This window comes from Chlorella variabilis (assembly GCF_000147415.1).
Source record: "Chlorella variabilis unplaced genomic scaffold CHLNCscaffold_20, whole genome shotgun sequence".
NCBI lineage: Eukaryota > Viridiplantae > Chlorophyta > Trebouxiophyceae > Chlorellales > Chlorellaceae > Chlorella > Chlorella variabilis.
The window spans coordinates 121273-140392 of record NW_005435068.1 but is presented as its reverse complement, the minus strand read 5'-3'; the positions used below and the strand labels follow the sequence as shown (position 1 = coordinate 140392).

At 67.9% G+C, this 19120-nt stretch overlaps 5 protein-coding genes across 5 annotated transcripts in view; 4 read left to right on the top strand and 1 right to left on the bottom strand.

The window, feature by feature from the left end:
* Positions 1 to 648, top strand: part of CHLNCDRAFT_138284 (hypothetical protein) — a gene marked incomplete at both ends in the record, with an annotated part of 1241 nt that extends 593 nt beyond the window's left edge. Inside the window, 3 exons of the mRNA XM_005844878.1 lie at positions 42 to 121; positions 350 to 431; positions 568 to 648. Of these exons, the coding sequence (XP_005844940.1) occupies positions 42 to 121; positions 350 to 431; positions 568 to 648 (243 nt within the window). The remainder of the gene's footprint in view (positions 1 to 41; positions 122 to 349; positions 432 to 567) is intronic.
* Positions 649 to 698: 50 nt separating this feature from the next.
* On the top strand, positions 699 to 1517 carry CHLNCDRAFT_138283 (hypothetical protein; the record flags this gene model as incomplete). The annotated part of the gene is made up of 2 exons (XM_005844877.1): positions 699 to 1049; positions 1305 to 1517. 2 exons carry the CDS (start codon positions 699 to 701, stop codon positions 1515 to 1517), a joined length of 564 nt encoding a protein of 187 aa, XP_005844939.1.
* A 4051-nt stretch (positions 1518 to 5568) lies between these two features.
* Positions 5569 to 5922, top strand: CHLNCDRAFT_13300 (hypothetical protein; the record flags this gene model as incomplete). Its single annotated transcript, XM_005844876.1, has 1 exon — positions 5569 to 5922. A coding segment is annotated over one exon (354 nt), but the record flags the coding sequence as incomplete, so codon positions are not given.
* A 1097-nt stretch (positions 5923 to 7019) lies between these two features.
* On the bottom strand, positions 7020 to 13178 carry CHLNCDRAFT_138281 (hypothetical protein; the record flags this gene model as incomplete). Its single annotated transcript, XM_005844772.1, has 18 exons — positions 7020 to 7313; positions 7449 to 7587; positions 7817 to 7956; positions 8209 to 8305; positions 8487 to 8580; positions 8716 to 8814; positions 9008 to 9178; positions 9358 to 9591; positions 9761 to 9866; positions 10101 to 10190; positions 10434 to 10516; positions 10687 to 10794; positions 10958 to 11206; positions 11410 to 11562; positions 11800 to 11980; positions 12193 to 12324; positions 12553 to 12726; positions 12915 to 13178. The coding sequence occupies 18 exons, from the start codon at positions 13176 to 13178 to the stop codon at positions 7020 to 7022; spliced, it is 2808 nt and encodes a 935-aa protein (XP_005844834.1).
* A 936-nt stretch (positions 13179 to 14114) lies between these two features.
* Positions 14115 to 19032, top strand: CHLNCDRAFT_138280 (hypothetical protein; the record flags this gene model as incomplete). The annotated part of the gene is made up of 16 exons (XM_005844875.1): positions 14115 to 14167; positions 14315 to 14575; positions 14766 to 15254; positions 15463 to 15536; positions 15773 to 15928; positions 16135 to 16237; positions 16424 to 16570; positions 16738 to 16812; positions 16960 to 17063; positions 17195 to 17280; positions 17422 to 17466; positions 17660 to 17737; positions 18037 to 18162; positions 18404 to 18526; positions 18747 to 18886; positions 19011 to 19032. The coding sequence occupies 16 exons, from the start codon at positions 14115 to 14117 to the stop codon at positions 19030 to 19032; spliced, it is 2082 nt and encodes a 693-aa protein (XP_005844937.1).
* Between the last annotated feature and the right edge of the window lie 88 nt (positions 19033 to 19120).

Sequence of the window (19120 nt, the reverse complement as noted above, 5' to 3'; positions counted from 1 at the left end):
GGCACAGCACCGACACCAGCCCCGACCCGCTGACCATCGAGTCGATGGCCGACTCAATCATGGGCCTGCTGCGAGACGCGGGCGTGGCCACCGAAGACGCCAAGCCCGTGCTGCTGGGCTGGTGAGCGGCCCCGCCGCTGGCTGGGCGGGCAGCTGGGAGAAGTTTTGTCTGCAACACTTGTCGCCGCTGCGCGCGCACCGCTGCTGCGGCCATGGCCACTGCTGCTGCTGCGGGGCAGCCGGGTGGCCCGCCTGGCTCCATGCCCGCCCTGCCTGGGAGGGGCTGGCGCCGAGCGGAGTGCCTGCGCTGCCTTGGGCCGCCCCTGCCTGCTCCGCCTGGTGCGTGCAGGAGCATGGGCGGCATGGTGGCGCTGTCAATGGCCCAGCAGTACGGCTCTGAGCTGGCTGGCCTGGTGCTGGCGGACACCGCCGTGGGCGGGCCAGGCACGCCGCGCTGCCGCCGCCGCCGCCGCTCGGCCCTCGCGGCCACGCCGGCAGCCCTGGGGCCATGCTCGGCGGCGCTTGCGCCATACCGCCGTCCCGCCCAGCTGCCGCCATGCTGCGCAGCAGGCTCCCGCCGCCGCCGCTGCCGCTGCCGCTGCTGCTCTGTCCCTGCCCTCGCCCATGCACCCGGGCCCGTGCCATTGACCTCGCCTGCCCGCTTGCCGCGCTGCCCTGCCCTCCCTGCCGCCACAGACATGGTGTTCCCCGACAACGCCACCATCACCGCCCTGACCTGCTGCAACGGGGAGGAGGCGACGGGCGTGATGTTCAACCTGACCACGCCCGAGGGCGAGGCGGGGGCCTGCGCTTTCCTCCTGGGCTCCGCCTTCATGTCCGAGGCGCTGGGGGAGAACTACACCAACCCAGACACCAGCGAGCAGCAGGCGGAGGCCACGGCCGCCTTTGAGGAGAGCAGCGCCGTGTACGACGCGCTGCCGGGCATCGAGCTGCCCGCGCTGGTGGTGCAGGGGGCGCAGGACCTCATCATCCCCCCCCAGAACGCCCAAGTGCTGGCCGACCGCCTGCCGCAGGCCCAGCTCAGCGTGGTGAGCGGGCGATAAGGTCAAAAGCCCCTTTCGGTTGCTGATTGCAGCAGGGCAGGGCACCGCTGTGCCATGCACGCTGCGGCGGGGCGCGGTGCGGGGCTGTGTTGCGGCTGGCGGCGGGGACCGATAGGACCGCCGCCCGGGCTGTCCAGCTGTCCGGCCGGTGCTGGGGCTGCTGCTGCGGGCTGGAAGGTCGGTGGCCGCTCCCCTGACGCATGTGTTGCTGCCCTGCCTGCCCCTGCGCTTGTGCTACAGTATCCGGACGCCGGGCATGGCCTGTGGGCCCAGGATACTGAGCGTTTCGCCTCGGAGGTCAACGCTTTCCTCAAGACCCTCTCCTCTGGCGGAGCCCCCGCCCCCACCCCCGCTGCACCCGCGCCGGCGCCGACGAGCGCCGGTGAGGGGCGCCGCCGGCTGGGCGGCTGGCTGGTGGCCGCAGCGCTGGCGCTGGCAGCGGCGCTCTGCTGAGGAAGCGGCAGCGGCGCAGTGCGGCGAGCCTCTTCCAAGTTGCAGAGGCACTTGTGCCTCGTGGTTTCCCGTTGACAACGATGCAAGCCCGGCGCGACATTTATAAAATTGATACATCCTGCATCATTGAAAGCTTCTGTGGCTGTCTGCAAGTTCCATTGTCTGGGAGATATGGGATATTCCTCCACCCTCACCAAACCGAACATTTACACGATGGCTGTGCTCCCTCTGCCTCACTCCCACCGCTGTGATTGTTGCAACTGCATTCTGTGAACTTTGCCTGGTGGATTTGGGTGACAAAAAGTAGCTGATTCAACTCAACTGTTCTGCGTTCCGCCATTTTGCATCTGCAACACTGCTGCTTTCACCGTCAGTCCTTGCGCCGCCTGTGCAGCTCTCGCCTGCCCAGCAACTGCCTGTGCGCCCTGCCCAGCCCCCGCCGCTGCTGCCTGCCCGGCCTGCCCGGCTCTCCCCTGCGCCGCCTGCCCTGCTGCAGCCTGCCCCGCTTGCGTGCCTCCCCTGCAGCAAGGTGCCAACCTGAGCAGGTCAACCAAACAGCCCAGCTCTCGGCTCTGCCACCAGCGCCCCGTGCTGCAGCTGCACCGCCAGCAGCAGGCACCGGGCTGGATGGCAGCGCGCAAGGGCTACGGCAGGCGGTGGGCCCGACTCGACGGCGGCAGTGGGCAGGCCCCGCAGCGGCAGCAGCAGCAGCGGCTCACTTGTGAAGGGACAGCACGTGCAGCACGCTGGCGCCTCCCCGCAGGTTGGTGGAGGAGCAGACCAGCTCCGCCGTGTTTTGGAAGCCCAGCACCATGAAGCTCCTGGCGCCGCCGCCGCCGCTGCTGCTGCTGTTGCCCATCGTGAGCTGCTCACACCACGGGCAGGCAGGGAAGGGCGAGCGGGGGTGAAGGCACAGGGGGTAGGGGTGTGACGCTGCTGGCACAAGAAGCATGCTGTCACCGCCGCGGTGGCGGCTGCAAGCTGTTCGGCCAGCTTCACAGCGCAAGGTGTGGGACCTTCTGCCCGGCCGCTCACCTGGATGCCCCGCCCTTGCAGCATGGTGTCTATGTGCCTGCTGCCCTCCCGGGGCCAGTAGTTTGTAAATATTGGGTAGTCGATCGTGTGGGCTTGCAGGATCTACAGGCAGTGGCGGCGTGGTGGGCGGTCAGGCGGGGCGGGCGGGCGGGCGGGCGGGTGGGGTATGAGGCGGCGAGCGGCGCGGGGCGGGGCGGGCGCTCGAGGGCAGGCAGCAACGACCAGCCCAGCCTGCCTAGCATGCCAGCCAAGCCAAGCAGGCCAGCGCGCCATGGGAACAAGCAGGCAACAGGAGGCAGGCAGCCCTGCGCCATCCCCGCCACTGTTTCCATGCCGCTCCGTTTGCAGGTCGGTCTGCATGCCAAAGCAGGCCTGCGGCAGCGTGGCAGCCCTCTTTGAAGCAAGGGGCAGCGCGGGGCACCTGCTTGATGAGCTGCGAGTCGCTGAACATCTTGTTGATGCGCATGCCCCGTGCGGTGCGCGCCAGGTCCTGCCACGCCTCATCTGCAGCAACACACGGTCCAGGAGGAGGGGGGATGGGGCCTACGCTGCCTGGGGTGGAGAGGGGCAGGCTGGGTGGCGGAGGCAAGGGAGCAAGGTGGTGGTGGGATGGGGTAGGCGGCCCTAAAATGCCAGATGCTTTGGGGAGCGTCGGACCGCGCCGGGACCTCCTGCTGCACACGCGTTGGCTCCTGTAGCAGCCACCCCAACAATGCGCCCCACCGCCACGGGTACTAGCGGCCGCAGCTGCCTGCCGCCTAGTTCCCCTCCAGGGCCCAGCCTCACCATCCAGCGCCAGAAAGGTGACGGCCAGGAGCGGGTTGGAGAAGTGGTGCACCATGTCCAGAGACTGCGCACACACACACTCACACGCATGCGCACACACGCACGCACATTTATACACACACACACACACACACACACACACACACACATTTATACACACACACGCCACAAACACAGACGCACGCATTCACACATTTACAAAAGGCACACCGGCAGTGATGGCTTTGCGTGAGGCATAGAGACCCTCAGAAGAGGGGGCCGCCGGGGGCCCGAGGGCGGGCTGCCGCTGGCAGCGGCAGCATGGGCTTGGTGGCGGCAGCACTGCTGTTTGTGCCGGCATTGCCCAGGACCCACTTGTATGGCCCTCAGCGTCAGCTCCAGCTTGGCCTTGGAGCAGGCTTCATACAGGGTGGGGGTATACTGCACGAAGAACTTGGCCTTCTCTTCAGGCGGCAGGTCTGCTTGCGCGGTGGCGCCTGCAGCAGCGGCGGGGAGTGGCAGCGGCGGCCGGTGGGCCACGTGTGCCCTGCCGTGCCCTGCCAGGCACGCGCCGGCCAGGAGCCGCCTTCCAGCGCTGATCTCGTGCGCTAGCAGGAGCGGGAGGGCGGCGATCGCGCCACTTTTGCCCCACCTGCCGCCAGGCTGCAGAACAGCAGGCACGCGAGCACGCTGGAGCGGCCCATCCCAGCTACATGGCAATCGGAGAGGACGGTAGTGGTGACAGCTGAGGGTTGGGCTGTGCTCTAGTCGCAACCTCTGCTGACGGGGCGGCGCCGTGCACGGCCGTGGACGTGGCGCGGGGGAACACATATCGCCTGACCCAGCTGCATTCAATCACCTAATCGAGGACTGTTCACAGCAGCAGTGTTGCCCGGAGCCGGGCGCACTTCAAGCCTGCACTGCGTAGGTCACACTGTTGAGCGTCAACGCCGCTCGTCCCACCAGCCTGGGCTGAGCCCGTCAGCTCATTGCTGGCTTCCTCCCTTTGGCGCAAGGAACGCCACCAACTGTTATTGCTGCGCTTTCCAATATGTTCAGGATCGAAAGACGCTGTGTGCTGCCTCGTCAAGGACTGGCGTTGGTCGAGCGGGTCGGGCGGAATGCCGCGGGCGCTGTGCCAACTCGCCACCGCACAAGAAACCATCGGCGCGCAGGACCCTATACGTCGCATCAGCGTATACCTCCCGTCCATCCGCACCTGGAGATTGCGGCAGCGGGAGCTTGTGAAGACCGGTGAGCGGGGGGGTGCCGCACTCGGTGGCACGCGTGGATGCGCTGAACTACTGTGGAGCGCTGGTGTGTGGCGAGCACTCGGCTGGGCGCTGCGGCCGCCTGCCTGCCCACGACTGCCCGCCCCAGGCTGCTGCAGGGTTCGAGCACACTGGGTCAGCGTCTTCCCCTGGGTAGCAGCACAGACGCAACCTCACCTCCCTAACCCATCCCCATGTCAGCGACCAGCCATATCTCAGCGCTGGTGAGGACACTGCGCAGCGGCGGCGGAGACCGCGCTGAAGCAGCGGCCGGGGTGCTGGTCAGCCTTGCCTACAACAATCCCGCCTACAGCGCAGCCATTGCAGCGGCAGGCGGCATCCCTGCCCTGCTGCAGTGCCTGGGAAGCAGCCACAGCAGTGAGAGGATGCGAGTGGTAGCAGCAACGGCGCTTTCAATCCTCTCTGCTGACAGCCCTGACAGCAAGGCAGCCATCGCAGCAGGAGGCGCCATCCCGCTGCTCATGCAGCTCTTGCGCAGCAGCAGCACCGTGGCAGTGCAAGCAGCAGCAGCGGCGCTTGCAAACCTAGCTCGCGACAGCCCTGACAATAAGTCAGCAATTGTGGCGGCAGGCGCCATCCCAGCCCTGGTGCATCACCTGTGCAGCAGTGGCAGCGAGGCGGTGCTGCAGCAAGCAGTCACCACACTCGTGCAACTTTCTTATGGCAATCCTGACCACATTGCAGCCATTGTGGCGGCACGTGGAATCCCGGCCCTCATCCAGTGCTTGCGCTGCAGCAGCAGCGCAGTGGTGCAAGAGCAAGCAGCCGGGGTGCTGCGCAACCTGGCCCTTGACAGCCCCAGCAACAGTTCAGCCATTGTAGCGGCGGGTGGCATCCCGATCCTAGAGCAGCTCCTGTGCAGCAGCAGTGACGCGGTGCTAGAGCAGGCAGCCGGGGTGGTAGTAAACCTCGCAGAACAGAGTCGTGATGCTAGGGAAGCCATTGCCGCGGCCAGCATCATACCTGCTCTGATCAGGCATTTGCGCAGCAGCTGCTGCGAGGCGGTGCACGAGGAAGCAGCCACCGCGCTGGCAAACCTGTCGGCGTTCAGCACTGACAGAAGTGCAGCCATCGCAGCAAAAGGGGCGATCCCTTTGCTGGTGCAGCGCCTGCGCAGCAGCGGCAGCGAATCAGTGCAGGCGGCAGCAGCCGGCGCACTGGCAAACATGGCAACGTGCAGCTCTGACAGGAGTGCAGCCATTGCAGCAGAAGGTGCCATCCCTCTATTGGTGCAGCGCCTGCGCAGCGGCAGCAATGGGGTGCAAGAGGGCGTAGTCCGTGTGCTGGTGGGCCTCTCCACAGACAGTCCTGAACGCCAGGCAGATATCATAGAAGAAGATGCACTCCCACTGCTGGTGCAGCGCTTGTGCGCGGGCGGCAGCGAGATTGTGCAGTCAAGTGCTGCCGCTGTGCTTTGGAATATGTCCACTGGCAGTCTCAATTACCGTTCGGCTATTATTGCAGCAGGCGGCATCCCTGCCTTACAGCACTACCTGCACAGCGGAAGCATTTGCGAGCTGGGACGGGGGATTGCAGCTGATGTGCTGGGCATCCTGTCCCAGTTCAGGCAGCCGGAGTCGGCGCCTGCAAGTTCAACTGCAGAGGAAAGGAGTGTGGAGCCAGCAGCAGCGGCAGCAGCTGCAGCAGACACAGCTGCAGCAGGTGCAGCACACGCAGCGGCACCCGCTGCCCCCACTGCCGGCATCAGGGTGTGCGCTGCGGAGGGTTGCGGCAACACGGGGCACCTGCGCCGCTGTAGCGGGTGAGCTTTGCGCACAGTGCTGTAGCAGCAGGGAGGCTTTTCAAGCAGCCTGAGGCTGCCTCTGCAGTTAAGCTCAGTCTGCTGCTATTCATGCTTTTTGTGTGCGGCCGTGCATGCCTCCATGCCTGCAGGTGCCGGGTGGTGAGGTACTGCAGCGAGGCCTGCTCCCACGCGCACTGGCGAGCCCACAAGCGCGAGTGCCGGCGCCTGCACGCCGCTTCAGAAGCTGCTCAGCCCTGAGCGCTGGGCGGTGCGACTGCTGTGGCCCCTTCCTGCTGACATCCAAACAACGTCACTGTATTCAGTCTTGCGCATGCTGTTTGAGTGGCTCACCTGTGCCTCCAAGCATGATCCCAACTCATGCCTTACGCATCGAATGAAGGACGCAGCCCTTCTCCTCATGTTTGCATTCTCACCTTGTGGCAACCTCTCATGCCGTCCTTGCAACTGCTCTCCCTTCGCTTTTGTATCATGAACAGTCATACCGTGTGGAATCATGGACCAAATCGCGAAGCTTCAAGATAAAGGGGCAGTGGGTGCGCTCTTGGCGGGCAAATGCAAGCTGCAGAGGGTGTAGCTCAAGCTGCAGTTGGGGTAACCAGGTGCAGCATTGAGGCTGGTGAATGCCTGTCAGGCTCAAGCCGCCGCTCAGGCCTTTGCGGCCTTGGACCTGCGTGCAAACGGGTTGCCGCTGGCTGGGGCCTTGCGCTTGGCGGCGGCAGCCACGGCCGCAGCATTGCCTGGCGAGTTCTCAGGCTGCTCCGCCGCGGGCTTGCGAGCAAAGGGGTTGCTGCTGGCTGCCGCCCCGGTGCCGCCATGCGGCCGGCTGACCACGGCTGGCGACGGCGCTCGGCTCATGTTGCCTGCGGTGGCCGCCGCCGCGGGGCTGGCCTGGTGGTTTTCGGTGAATGTGGGGCCCGGCACCGGAGTGATGTCTCCATGCTGCAGCGAGAGGCAGGTGTCGGCATTGTGGAAGCTGGTTGGGGGTGGGCCAACAGGAAGGTGTGGCCACAAGAAGGTAGGCAGGCAGATGCGGACCTGCAGCGCCCCTGCCCGCCCACACAAGGCAGTGCCCACCTGCCGCTGCGCGCTGTGCGGTACGCCCTCCCCCTGGTACTGCTGGTACTGCTCAGCCTCCTCCAGCTCCAGGGCAGCTTCCTCCATGGCTACGCGCTGCTCGAGCACGGCGCTGATGCGCTCAGCCAGCGCTGTGGCCCTGCAGGGGGGGTATGCAGGCGGGCGGGTGGGCGTGTCGGGGTGGTGGACAAGGCATCTGGGCGTTTCATGTGCCGTGAGGCGGCAGGGACGGGAACCTCATGTTTGGGGCAATAGTGAGGCCCCAACCCAGCTTTGCCAGCACATGCGCATCCCCATCCTGTCTGCGGTACTTGGCAGGACACCCCCCACCACCCCACCACCACACACACACGCGCGTGCAGCCGCACCTGTGGTGGTTGGCCAGCTTCAGCGCCCCCTGCAGCGCCGGCACGTTGTGCAGGGTGCAGGCCGCCTCGAGGGCCCGTGCCTGCCGGTCGGCGGCCAGCAGCTTCTGGATGAGGCGCAGGCTGATGCGGTCAGCCTCCAGCTGCAGGTGGACGGGGCAGCGGGCACAGGCAGCAGGACGTCAAAGGCTGGGTGAGCAGGCTGGGTGAGCAGGCTGGTGCGGTCAGCCTCCCGCTGTGGGGCCGCCAAGCAGCAGGGCGGGCTGTGCAGGAGAAGCGGCAGCAGGCGGGCATGCGTGCCGAGCCTGCATGCACCCCCTCCTGTCCCTCCCGCGGTCAGCTGTGGAGGCAGGCAGGGGCACAGCAGCGGCCAGCGGCGGCCCGCCTGGCCTCACCTGCGCGCGGTGCAGAGCCTCCTCAAGCTCTCCGCCATCCTCCGCCTCCCTGGCGTCGCCGGCGGCGGCGCCCAGGTGGCTCAGCACCGCGCCGTGCCTGCGGGCCGCGGCGGGAGGGGCAAGGCACGCAGGGGGAGCAACGCTGAGCTGCCTCTTGCCTCTGCCTCTGCACGGCCGTGAGCTTGGATCAACCACGGCGGCCCATCCCACCAGCCAAGCCAGCTCTGGGACCCGCCAGCCGGAGCAGGGCCCACCAGCCACACCAGCAGCACCCCCACCTGATCAGGTCCGCCTCAAAGGGAGCCAGCGCCGCGTCCTGCGCCACCACCGGCGGCCGCAGCGCCACCGCCGTCACCACCGGCCGCTGCATGCCTGCGCGGCGCCAGTCGGGGGCGGGCAGCGAGGGATGTCGTCGCAGCGGTTGGGACAGCCCGTGCGGGAGGCAGCGGGCAGCAGCAGGCCAGCAAGGGCTGCAGCGGGCAGCCCTTTGTCCCCTGCGGGGCTTACCTGAGGGCACCGCAGGCTCGGTGGTGTTTGCGCACACAATGCACTGCAGCTCCTTGGCCCCGAGGCCCACCACCCAATACTGCTCCGTGCTCTTGCGCTCTGCAGGGCAACAAGGGGGAGGGAGGTGGGGTGCAGGCAGGGGAGGCAGGGGAGGGAGGTGGGAGGCGAGCAGGCACACACAGAGCATTCTATGGTGCATGCCAGGCATACGCACGCATCCCGGGGCCGCGCGTCAGGGGCAGCGCGTGCCGGCGAATGCCGCTGCTGGGCGGCGCCTCCCGCAGGGGCCCACCTGCCGCGGCCGAGAAGGCAGTGACCCAGCTGCCCCCAAAGTCGGCGCTGCGCAGGCGCAGCTCCCCTTCCGTGTCGTACGCAGCCAGCAGGCCCTCCTCGGCAAAGCCCAGCCAGGCCAGGCTGGCCGCGGGGGACAGCGGCAGCGGGCCGCCGTGCACCTGGCGCTGCTCTGCTGGCGGGGCAGGGCGTGGCGGGGCGCAGGTGGTCGACATCAGGCCGGTGGGAGGTGCCAGGAAAGCGGACCACCAGCGAGCCGCCAGCGCCAGGTGGCATGCAGCAACAGAGCTGTGGCAGCGCCAGCATGAGCAGCAGGTGGTACAACAGTTGCAGTACCGCTGCAGTACCTACCTGCCACGTCGTACAGGGCGTACTGCAGGCACTGGTCCCCGCCCGCCGTGGGCGCCGCGCCGTGCCACACCGCCGCCAGCTGGTGGCCCGCCGCCGCCAGCCCCACGGGAGCGCCCGGCAGCGTCAGCAGGTGCGTCTGCGTGCCGGCCTGGCTGAACAAGCGCAGGTGGCGCTTGCTGGTGGCCACAGCACAGAAGGAGCCCCCGGCGGCCGCGCACTCCGCCTCCTCGCCCTCTGCAAGCGCACAGCCGGCAGCACGGCAGGTGAGGCATGCCGCGGGTTCAGGCTGGCAGGCCCAGCAGGCGTGCTACCTAGCAGGTAGGTGCCGGCACGCTGCCGCTCGCGCGTGCGCGGCGGACGCAGGCGTAGCAGCAGCGGCAAGCGTCGGCATCAGGGGTCTCACTGGGCAGGGAGAGGGACCAGTCTGAGTTGGGGGCCCAGGCCTCAAATGGGCGGTACACCACGGTACTGGCAGACTCGCTGTTGGAGCGGCTGGCGTACAGCGCGCCCTGCAGCACAGCAGGCGGTTAACACACAGGTCACAACCGCTCTGCTGCCCCGCGGGAGAGTCTGTATTGATCCGCTGCGGGAGCGGAAGGCGCCCCCCTCGGCTGACCAGCTGCTGCCACCGCTGCCACCTCCTACCCCCGTTATGCGCTGCCATTGTCACTGCCCTGCCTCTTGCTGCTGCCTCTTGCTCTCCCGGCCAGCCAAGCTCACCCCCCCCGCCCCCCCACACACACCTTGTCCCCCAGGGAGCCCAGGCTGAAGCCGAAGAAGTCGTTGAGCAGCGGGATGCGCTTGCGCTGACGGCTGCTGTCGTGGAAGGAGACCTGCGTGTGTGTGTGTGTATGTGTGTGTGTGTGTTGGTGGGGCCCGCTTGGGTGGTCGTGGGGTTGAAGCGCAGGCAGGCAGCAGATGCGCGGCAGGCGGCGGCGGCAGGCGGCAAACCATCACACGCACGCGCCCACCGCCAGCTCGCAACCACATCACACACCATACACACATTGGCACTCACGCAGTGACGCTCACACAGTGACGCTCACACAGTGACGCCCACCACCCATAAAACCCACCTCCACCACATTGTGGTCCTCCTCCTGCCTCAGCATGATGCAGCCCAGCCCCGTGAAGGCCAGGTAGCGCCGCCCGCTGTCGCCTGCTCAGGCAGGCAGGGAGGCAGGGGCGCAGCGTGGGTGAGAGCAGGGGCCAGGGTCAGTGCCAGGCAACAGAGGCACCTGTATGCAGCAGCAGGAGCAGCTGCGGCAGCAGGGGTGATGCCAATGCTGCCCTCCCTCATCACACAGCTCCCCAGGCAGCACAGCGCACCCATCTCTGTAGCGCCCGGCTGGATCGCCTCCTGCGGCTGCGGCAGGTCCAACGAGGAGAAGCCGGCGTAGCCGCCGCGGCCGCGCCGCCGCGCGCCGCGCTTGGGCCCTGCCAGCCGGCGGTGGCAGGGCAGACAAGCAGGTGAGCTCAAGGGGATGCTGGCGGTGGTGGCAGGGAGCGGGGGCAAAATTCCAGACCTTCCAACGTTCCCTCCCCACACGCCCTCCCACAACCAGCAGTGCCAGCCGTTAGCAGCTGCTGCAGTACCCACCTGAATCCGCCAGGAAGCTATCCTCCCGATCATACTCGTCGCTAGCCCCCGCCTCGGTGGCCCCGACCCCGCCGCCGCCGCCGCCTTCCAACACAGACACGCCGTCTGCCATGCCGGCTGCCCCGCCGGCGCCGCCCGCGGCGCCGGCCTCGCCCTCTCCTTTCTTCTTCACACCGTTGAGGGCGTCGAGGTCGACGGTGGGGCCGGGGAGCTTGGCGGGCACCACGCCCGACCACACCGCCAGCTGGCCTGCAGGCCGGGGCCGGGGGCCGGGAGTGTCGGTTGGTGGTTGATGGCATGGGTGGGCGACGGCAGCGGGCAGGCTAGATGCGGGCAGCTAGGCCACTAGGGCAGGCAGGCAGGGGCCTGCCACCAGCACCAGGCAGTGCACCCCAACCGCTGCAGCCCCTAGCAATCATCCCATCCACAGCCGCAGCCTCCCCCCCACCCACCATCCTCTGTGATGACGGCCAGCTCGTTCTTGGTGGGGTGCCAGGCCAGCCCCGTGGCCGCCCCCGGCAGCAGCCGCTTCTCCAGGCACGCCCGCTCATTCACGTCCCACACCACCACCGCCTGGTCCTGGCCCGCGCTGACCAGGTACAGGCCTGCAGTACCAGCGGTACTGGCAGTACTGTTAGTGCCGAGTTGTTGTGCTGAAAGAGAGAGAGGCGGCAGGTGGACGAGGAGGGCGGCGGCTGGGGCATGTGGGGAGCACGGTTTGCGTGAGCAGGGCCTTCCGCCACCTCACACCACACCAAAGCGCCCCACACCTTGGCCCTCTCACACACACACACCACGCCACTACCGCCACCTGCCCCGGCTGCCCCGCCGGCCGGCCTCACCGTTCTTGCTGAATGCCAGCAGGCTGACCTCCGCGGTGTGCTGCCCGCCCAGGGAGAAGGCAGCCTCCCAGCTCATGCGCTCATACAGCACCACGTCGTGGTCGGTGCCGGGGGCCGCCAGCAGGCTGCCGCCGTCGGGGTGCCAGGCCGCCTGGCTGCGGCTGGTCGAGGCCAGGTCCAGCTGCGCATGTCAGGGCACGGGTGGCGGGCGTGTGGTCAGGTGTGGGTGGGTGAGGTGGAGGGTGAGGGTGGGAGGGTTGCTGCTGCTGCCGCTCCCACTGTCGCTCGCCGCAGGCAAGCCCTGCCTGCAACTCTGACTGCTCTGGCTGCCGCTCACACCTGTCCCCTCTCTATACCCACACCCTGACACTTTGCCCACGCGCCCGTCCCCACCTTGGGGCACGCCTTCCGCCGGCACAGCGGCTGCTTGCCCGTCTGGATCTCCCATACGTTCAGCGTGCCGTCTGCATTCACCGAAGCCAGGTACTCCCCCTCTGGGTCGTACGCCAGGCTGCGGGTGTAGGCCTGCAGCGGTACCAGGCAGTACAGGCAGTACCAAAACGCCATTCTTTGTGGTCTGACGCTAATGTGGTCTTCCGCTGCTGCCTGCTGCCTGCCGCCGTACTCGGCGCCACCGGCAGGCTCGAGCGGCTGCAGCAGCTGCCCCAGCAGCTGCCCCAGCCGCCTGCCACTAGCGCCTGACCCGCCGCCGCGCCGCTGCCGTCACAGCCCACCACTCCGGCAGCTCCCCACCTGAGACTTGAGCTGGCGGAATACTTTGGAGGTGGTGATGTCGACGAGCTTAATGCCCTCATCGTCCCCGCCTGCCGCCAGGTTCAAGCCCGAGGGCGAGAAGGCCAGCGCGCGCACCGGCAGCGTGAAGCGGGTGGCCACCCCTTGCAGCTCGCCGGCGGGGTGGGAGTAGCACTACGGGAGGGGAGGGGAGGCAGGGAGGGGCGAGGGGCCCAGGGGAGGTGGGAGGGAGGGAGCGGCGGCTGGGGACAAAGCGCATGCCCCGTGGTGTGCGCCTGCCCTCCACCGCCACCTCGCCATTCGATCGGTCTTCTGGCATGCAACCTCACGCTGCCCCTGCCCAGGCCACTCTGTCGCCGCACCTTGACGAAATTTTGGTCGTCGCCCGTCACTACCGCGCGCCCCTGGGCGGCCGCCACGCAGTGCACCGGCGCCGAGGCGCCGTTGTTGGAGTTCTCGATCTCCTTGGCAGCCTCTGCCGGCGCCTCGGCGCTGCGGTAGCACACGCGGCCGTCGGCGCCGGCGGTGATGAGGGTGGCGGCGCCGCCGGCGGCGGGCAGATAGGCCACATCGCACAGCCCCGGCTTGTGCGCCTCGGAGAAGGACAACTGCTTGGCGCCCGCCATGCTGCTGCTAGGGGCGGCCTGGCGAGGCCCCGCTGGTGCTCGGGCGATCGAAATCAGCAGCTGCTTGTGCCTGTAGGGCCCGCGTAGCTGCTGCAAGAGCTGCAGCGACTTCGATGAGATCGCTGCGATCGCCGGTGTATCGAGCAAAGGCGTCTGGGGGGAGCTGGCCTTCCGTTTGAAGGCTAGGTCGCTGACGTGGCTCAAAGCTAGTGCAAAGCTAGCAAGGGTTCTCCCAGCGATTGAGATGCACCGCCCCTAGGTGCATACCGCGGGATGCAACAATCAAGCGGCTCCCGCCATCTGCAGCCACCTGCCGCCACCTGCCGCCGCCTGCCGCCGTGCATGCCCGTGCCTTATGCCAGTGCGCAAGCCGCTCATGCGACTTCCCTCCCCTGCAACCTATTCATAGATCTTCAATCACTGGAGCTTCGCCAGGTATCCTCGTTCTCTTTCTCCAAGCCCTGCTGTTCTGGTCAAGACCAGAAGAGCACCCCGAGCATCCCAAGCCGGGCCGTCGCCGCTGTTGCTGCTGCATCCACGTCTGGCAATCGCAGTGCAGACAGGCTAAAGATCACCCTGGCTTAGAATTGCCATCGAAAGACAGCAGTTGAGGTGCTCGTTTCTACATTTTGCGGAGGGCGGCAACGCTTCAACCGCTGTCGCCAACTTTTCATCCGTCCGTCAAGCACTGGCGACGCCGCCCTATGCTTCGTGAGGGTGGCATGGAAGGCTGGGGTGCAGCCTGAGACACGATTCAATCCACACAGCCACAGGGCTCCCAGTGGTGCCCCGCGGGGCGCGGCTTGTCCTGCCACCTGCTGCAGTACGATGGCTGCCATGGGAGTCTGCCGCCTGGGCGCCCTCTCAGCAATCGCCCGTGCTGCGGGGTGACAGCAGCAGGGCGTTTGCTGCTGCAGCCAGGGCCTGCTGGCCGCGATGGGGGACCAGTCCATTCAACTAGAGGGCCGCTCGGCCCAGGACCGGGCCTGGTGAGCAGCAGAACTCACCCGCAGCGGCCCTGAATTTCTTGTTGCGAGGCCGCGTCGCCTGCCCTGATGCCGCCCCGTGCCCACCCGCCGCCGCCGCCGCTACCCACCGCCAACCCCTGCCGCCTGGCCTGCTACCCCCTCTCGCAGGTATGACTGCGACGTGATGGCGCGCGGCGGCTGCCTGTTCCTGCGCTTCTCCGGCTACGGAACGGATGAGGAGGAGCCGCTGAGCGAGCTGTCGGCCCTGCGGTTCAGCAGCCTGGCAGCGGAAGCAGGCGACTGCTCCCGCCTGCTGCCCGGCACCCGCATCACCGGCTTCAAGCGCTCCCCGCACGACGACCTGTGGGTGGATGCAGAGGTTTTGGGCAGCAAGGCGGGGCGCCACGACGGCGGCAAGTGCCACTGCAGGTGAGGAGCCGGGGGCGCTTCCGTTGCCTCCCGTTGCCCGCGTTGCATTCCTGCCGGCACCGCGTCATGCCGCCAGGGCGGTGCGAGCGCTTGCCTTGGCGCTCGCCTTGGCGCTCCTCCGCCTAGCCAGCCTTCGATTGCTCGTGCACCTGCCCGCCCCACACCTCTGTGCTGCCCCCGCTCCCCACAGCTTCACCGTGCGGTGGCTGGACACTGCCGATGCGGGCAAGCAGGCGGAGCTGAAGATTGGCGACATCTGCCTGCTGGACAGCCGCGGCCTGGACCAGCACCCGCAGTACAGGCAGTACATGGCGGCCATGGAGGGCGGTACGAGGCGCGCGGTGGCGGGCAAGGGCCCGCGCCAGCCGCCCGCGCGGCGCCCGCCGCCCGCCTCCCCTGCCGAAGCCATCTCGGATGCTGACAGCGAGGGGGAGGAGGCGGCGGCGGCGGCGCAGGGGGCCGCGAGGCCCGCGCGCGGCGCGCAGCAGCAGGAGCAGGAGCAGGCGCAGCGGCAGGCGCCGCGCAAGCTGGTGCTGCGGCCTCCGCCGTGTGCCAGCGGGCCTCCCTGCGCGCTCTGCAAGCTGCCCACGCTGCTGGCGGAGGATTCCGCTGATGTGGAGGATGAAGTGAGGCGGGAGCTGGGTGGGCTGTACGGCGGGCGGTACGTGGTGCACCGCAGGTGAGCTCGCCCTGGGGGTGGCGCCACGCCTGCGGGGGGTGCAGCTCTCGTGCGGCTCGCGGTGATGCTTGTTTCGGTCAGGTATTCATGTGCGAGTCGCACCAAGTGGCCCTGTCATCACGCTCGGTTGTGTGGTTCCAAGGCATCGGGTTGTCAGCCAAGCGTGCGTCACGGCACGCTTCCGGCGGCGCGCCCCCTGGCCCTGCAGGTGCGCTGCCTTCAGCGCCGACTCCGGCCTCGGCTGGGCGGGCAAGCACCTGGTGGACAAGAGCGCTGTGCCCAGTGAGTGTGCAGCGCACCGCGCCGTGCGCTGCGCCCTGCTGCTGCGCCGCTCCGCGGCGCCGCAGGATGCCACCGCAGCGCGCACCCCGCACCGCTCATTGACTGCTCGAGCTGCCGGAATTGGCCGCCCTGGCCTTTTCCTTGCCCTGGCCTGTGGTCCCCTTTAGAGATGCTGTGCCCATGCCTCTAGCAATGCAACTCACAACTGTAGCCGCCTGTTGACTTTTCCCCCGCAGCCGCCGTCGCTTTGAGCTTCCAAGGAAGCGTCGGCGCAGCGCTGCTGAAGAAGTGTGCACACTGTGGCGAGGTTGGCGCCACTGCCTGCTGCTCCGTGTCGTCCTGCCGCAAGACTTTCCACCTGCACTGCGTCCAGGGGTGCAAGGTCGACCCAGGTAGGCCGGGCCGGGTGTCTTTTTGCAGCTGCCTCAGCAGGACTGCCGCTGGCTCCTTGCCGGCATGCTGGCCTGGCTCCTTGCCGGCATGCTGGCCTGCCTGCGGCGTTCAGCGCAGGAGCGCCAAACATGGCAGCATCAGGCTGTTTCAAGTGTGGTGGGCTGCCGCTGAGCGCCCTGCTCATCCTGCTCCTTGCCTCTTCCAGACAGTTGGGAGCTGCGGTGCCCTGCCCATTCGGTGCTGGGCCACCTCACGTCGATTGGCGGCCCCGCTTTCTACAACAACCGCGCTCCCAGGGCCAGGCAAGTGTTGGCAGGAGCTGGCCTGCAAAGCCGGCGGCTCTGTGGCTTTAACAGCCTGCTGCAGGCTCCCAGCAGCGACAGCTGCCTCCAGTTGCATGCGTGTGGGCGGACCCTCCAAAGCCGGCCCTGAGCCGCTTGCTGTGCCCTGCCGCCTCCCGGGCTTGCCGCCGCCTGCCCTACCCTGCCCTGCAGGCAGGCGGAGCTGGATAACCTGCGCAGCGGCAAGGTGGCTCGCACGCAGCGGCTGCAGGGGCTGAGCAACGGGCTCAAGCGGCGGGGCAGGCCAGGCGACGGCGACGAGCCGCGGCGCAGCAGCCGGCACGGGAACAAGCGCGTCAGGTGCGGCGCCCGCCCTCCCCCGCATCCTTCTTGCGCCAGCTGCTGCTGCATGCTGTGTCCGGGGACATGCGTGTCGTGCTGCTGGCAGCACATGTCCTGTGCCTCACGGCGATGGTACCCTGCGGCGATCAGGTTCCATCCTGGCGGCTGTACCGGTACTGCTGCAGGTACAGCGAGGCCCAAATAATGGACGGCTTCTCAGAGGGCTGGCAGAAGGGGCTGCGCCGCGCCCAGGGCCTGGAGTGAGCGCACGCCTGCCAGCCTGGGCACGGCGGGGTCGCCTGTGCCTTTGGCGCAAGGAAGCAGTGGCGGCGTTGGCACCCAGCGCTGCTGGCCGACTTCGCCGCCACCTCCCACCTCCGCCCGGCCTGCTCCGCCTTCTTCTGCAGGCCTGGCAGCGACGAGGAGGACTTTGAGGATGAGGATGGGGAGGGGAGCGGTATTCTGGAGTACCAGGACGAGTCGGATGACGATTCGGGAGCCTTCATTGATGGTGAGGGGTTGAGGGAGGCCGCGGTCGCAGTCTTGAGGGCAGGGAGGGGAGGGCTGATGTGAGCGCCGTCTTGGGAGCAGAACGCAGGGCCGTGCTGCTGTTTGAGCCTGATTGCGTGGCCTGGCGTGCAGACGGGCGGCGTCGCAACCCCGGCCGTCGCGGAAAGCACGCGCGGGAGCCCACGCCGACACGGCGGACGGGGCGGGAGCGGACCAAGGTGCGCCAGCAGTGCATTGCGGTTCCGCCTCGAGGCTGGCAACACTACATAGGCCGGCAGCCCCGGCGGCCATGCGCTGTTAGCCCTGCTGCTGCCCGCCGACGCCTGCTGCTGCTTGTCCTGCCTGCGTGTCTTGTGCAGGTCAAGAGCTATGCAGAGGAGCAGGAGGAGTATGAGCTCAAGGTGGTGGAGCGGCTGAGGGCTGGGAACTCCTTTCGTTGCCGGGGCTCTTTTCGCTGCCTTTCTCGCCGCTGTGCCCTGCTGCTGGTGGCGGCTGCTTCAACCGGTGCTGGCTTGCACCCCTCGATTTGCGGGCGGTCTGAATGGGCGGTCTGAAAGGGCATCCGTGCGCTGCTGCGGCGGCGGTACCGCGGTGCAGATGGAGGCGTACCGCGAGGCGGAGCGCCAGCAGAAGAGCGGGTACGAGGAGACGCGGTGCCAGGTCTGCGACTCCAAGGTGCGGCCAGGCACCAGCGGGGCCTCAGCATGCACAGCGCACATACCTTGGGCAGTACATCCAATTGTCCCGCCCGGAGAAAGGAAATCAGCCCGAGGGGTAGAGTGCGATTATGGATTGAGAGGCTGTGATGTGCCAGCGGGGGACCTGACACAAACATCAGTCTCAGCATGCACAGCGCACCGACCGCGGCATGCACAGCAGCGCGCCGCCCGCGCCCCCCCGCGCGACCTCGCGTGCGGCCCCGCTCCGTCACGTCCCTGTCCCTGCCCCTCTGCCGGCCCCACACCCGCCTGCAGCACCGCGGCAAGGAGATGCTGCTGTGCGACCAGTGCGACCGCGGCTTCCACATGTTCTGCCTGGAGCCGCCGCTGGCAGCCGCCCCGCTGGCCTTCTGGTACTGCCCAGACTGCCTGCCCAGCCAGGTGCCCGGGGTGCCTGGACGGAAAGGGGTGCCGCGGCCGGGCCGGCCGCTGGGCTGGCGTAGCTGCTCCATGCATGCAGGGGCAGCTGCTGCGCCGGCAGGCTGCCCTGCATGGCACCGCCCCGTGCGTGGTCGGGATCCCTGCTGGCGCATTTTTGACTACACCTGTGCACCCAGGCCAAGCGGCATCACAACCCTGAACGCCCACAAAGCCCCACACACCGCCCCTGCCACTGCCGCAGACGTGCGAGGCGTGTGGGCAGTCCGCGCCGGGCGGCAAGCGCGGCGGCAAGAAGGCATCGGCCGCCAGGGAGCTGTGCTACTGCTCCACATGCGGCGCGCTGTGCCACGCGCGCTGCATGAAGGTGGGGCTGCTTCTTCAAAGGCTCTCCCCCTTCTCCCGCTCTTGGCAGAACGGGCTGCTGGAGGGCGCAGCCAGCCAGCAGCGCCCCATCATGCATCTGACCTTGCATAAACTTTCCTCTCCCCATTGCCCTTGCCACTCCTTGCATTGCCCCCCAGCCGTGGCCCCCCCAACCGTACACCAACCCACACCACCTCCGCCCTGGACCCCTCCACCCACAGGAGACAGAGGACGGGGAGCCCCAGTGCGCGCTGTGCTGCCAGGGCCTGCAGCACGTGGAGGCGATCCTGGGGTGCCGCACGCCGGCGGGACGGGACGGCGCCCGCGAGTACTTCGTCAAGTTCAAGGACAAGAGTTACAGGTGGGCGGCGCGGCAGCAGACAGGTGGCAGCAGACAGATGGCAGCAGCAGATGGCAGCAGACGGATGCCAGCAGGCGCGGCGCGGCGGCGCTGTGCTGCACGCTGCGCGTGCTGTGGTGTGAAGCACGCTGCACCTGCTGTGGTAAACTGTTCCCAGCTGGCCGGCTGGCTGGGTGCGGTGCTGCCGCCGCATACTCAATGCAGTTTGCCGCCTGTCTTCTGCGCGCCTGCCGT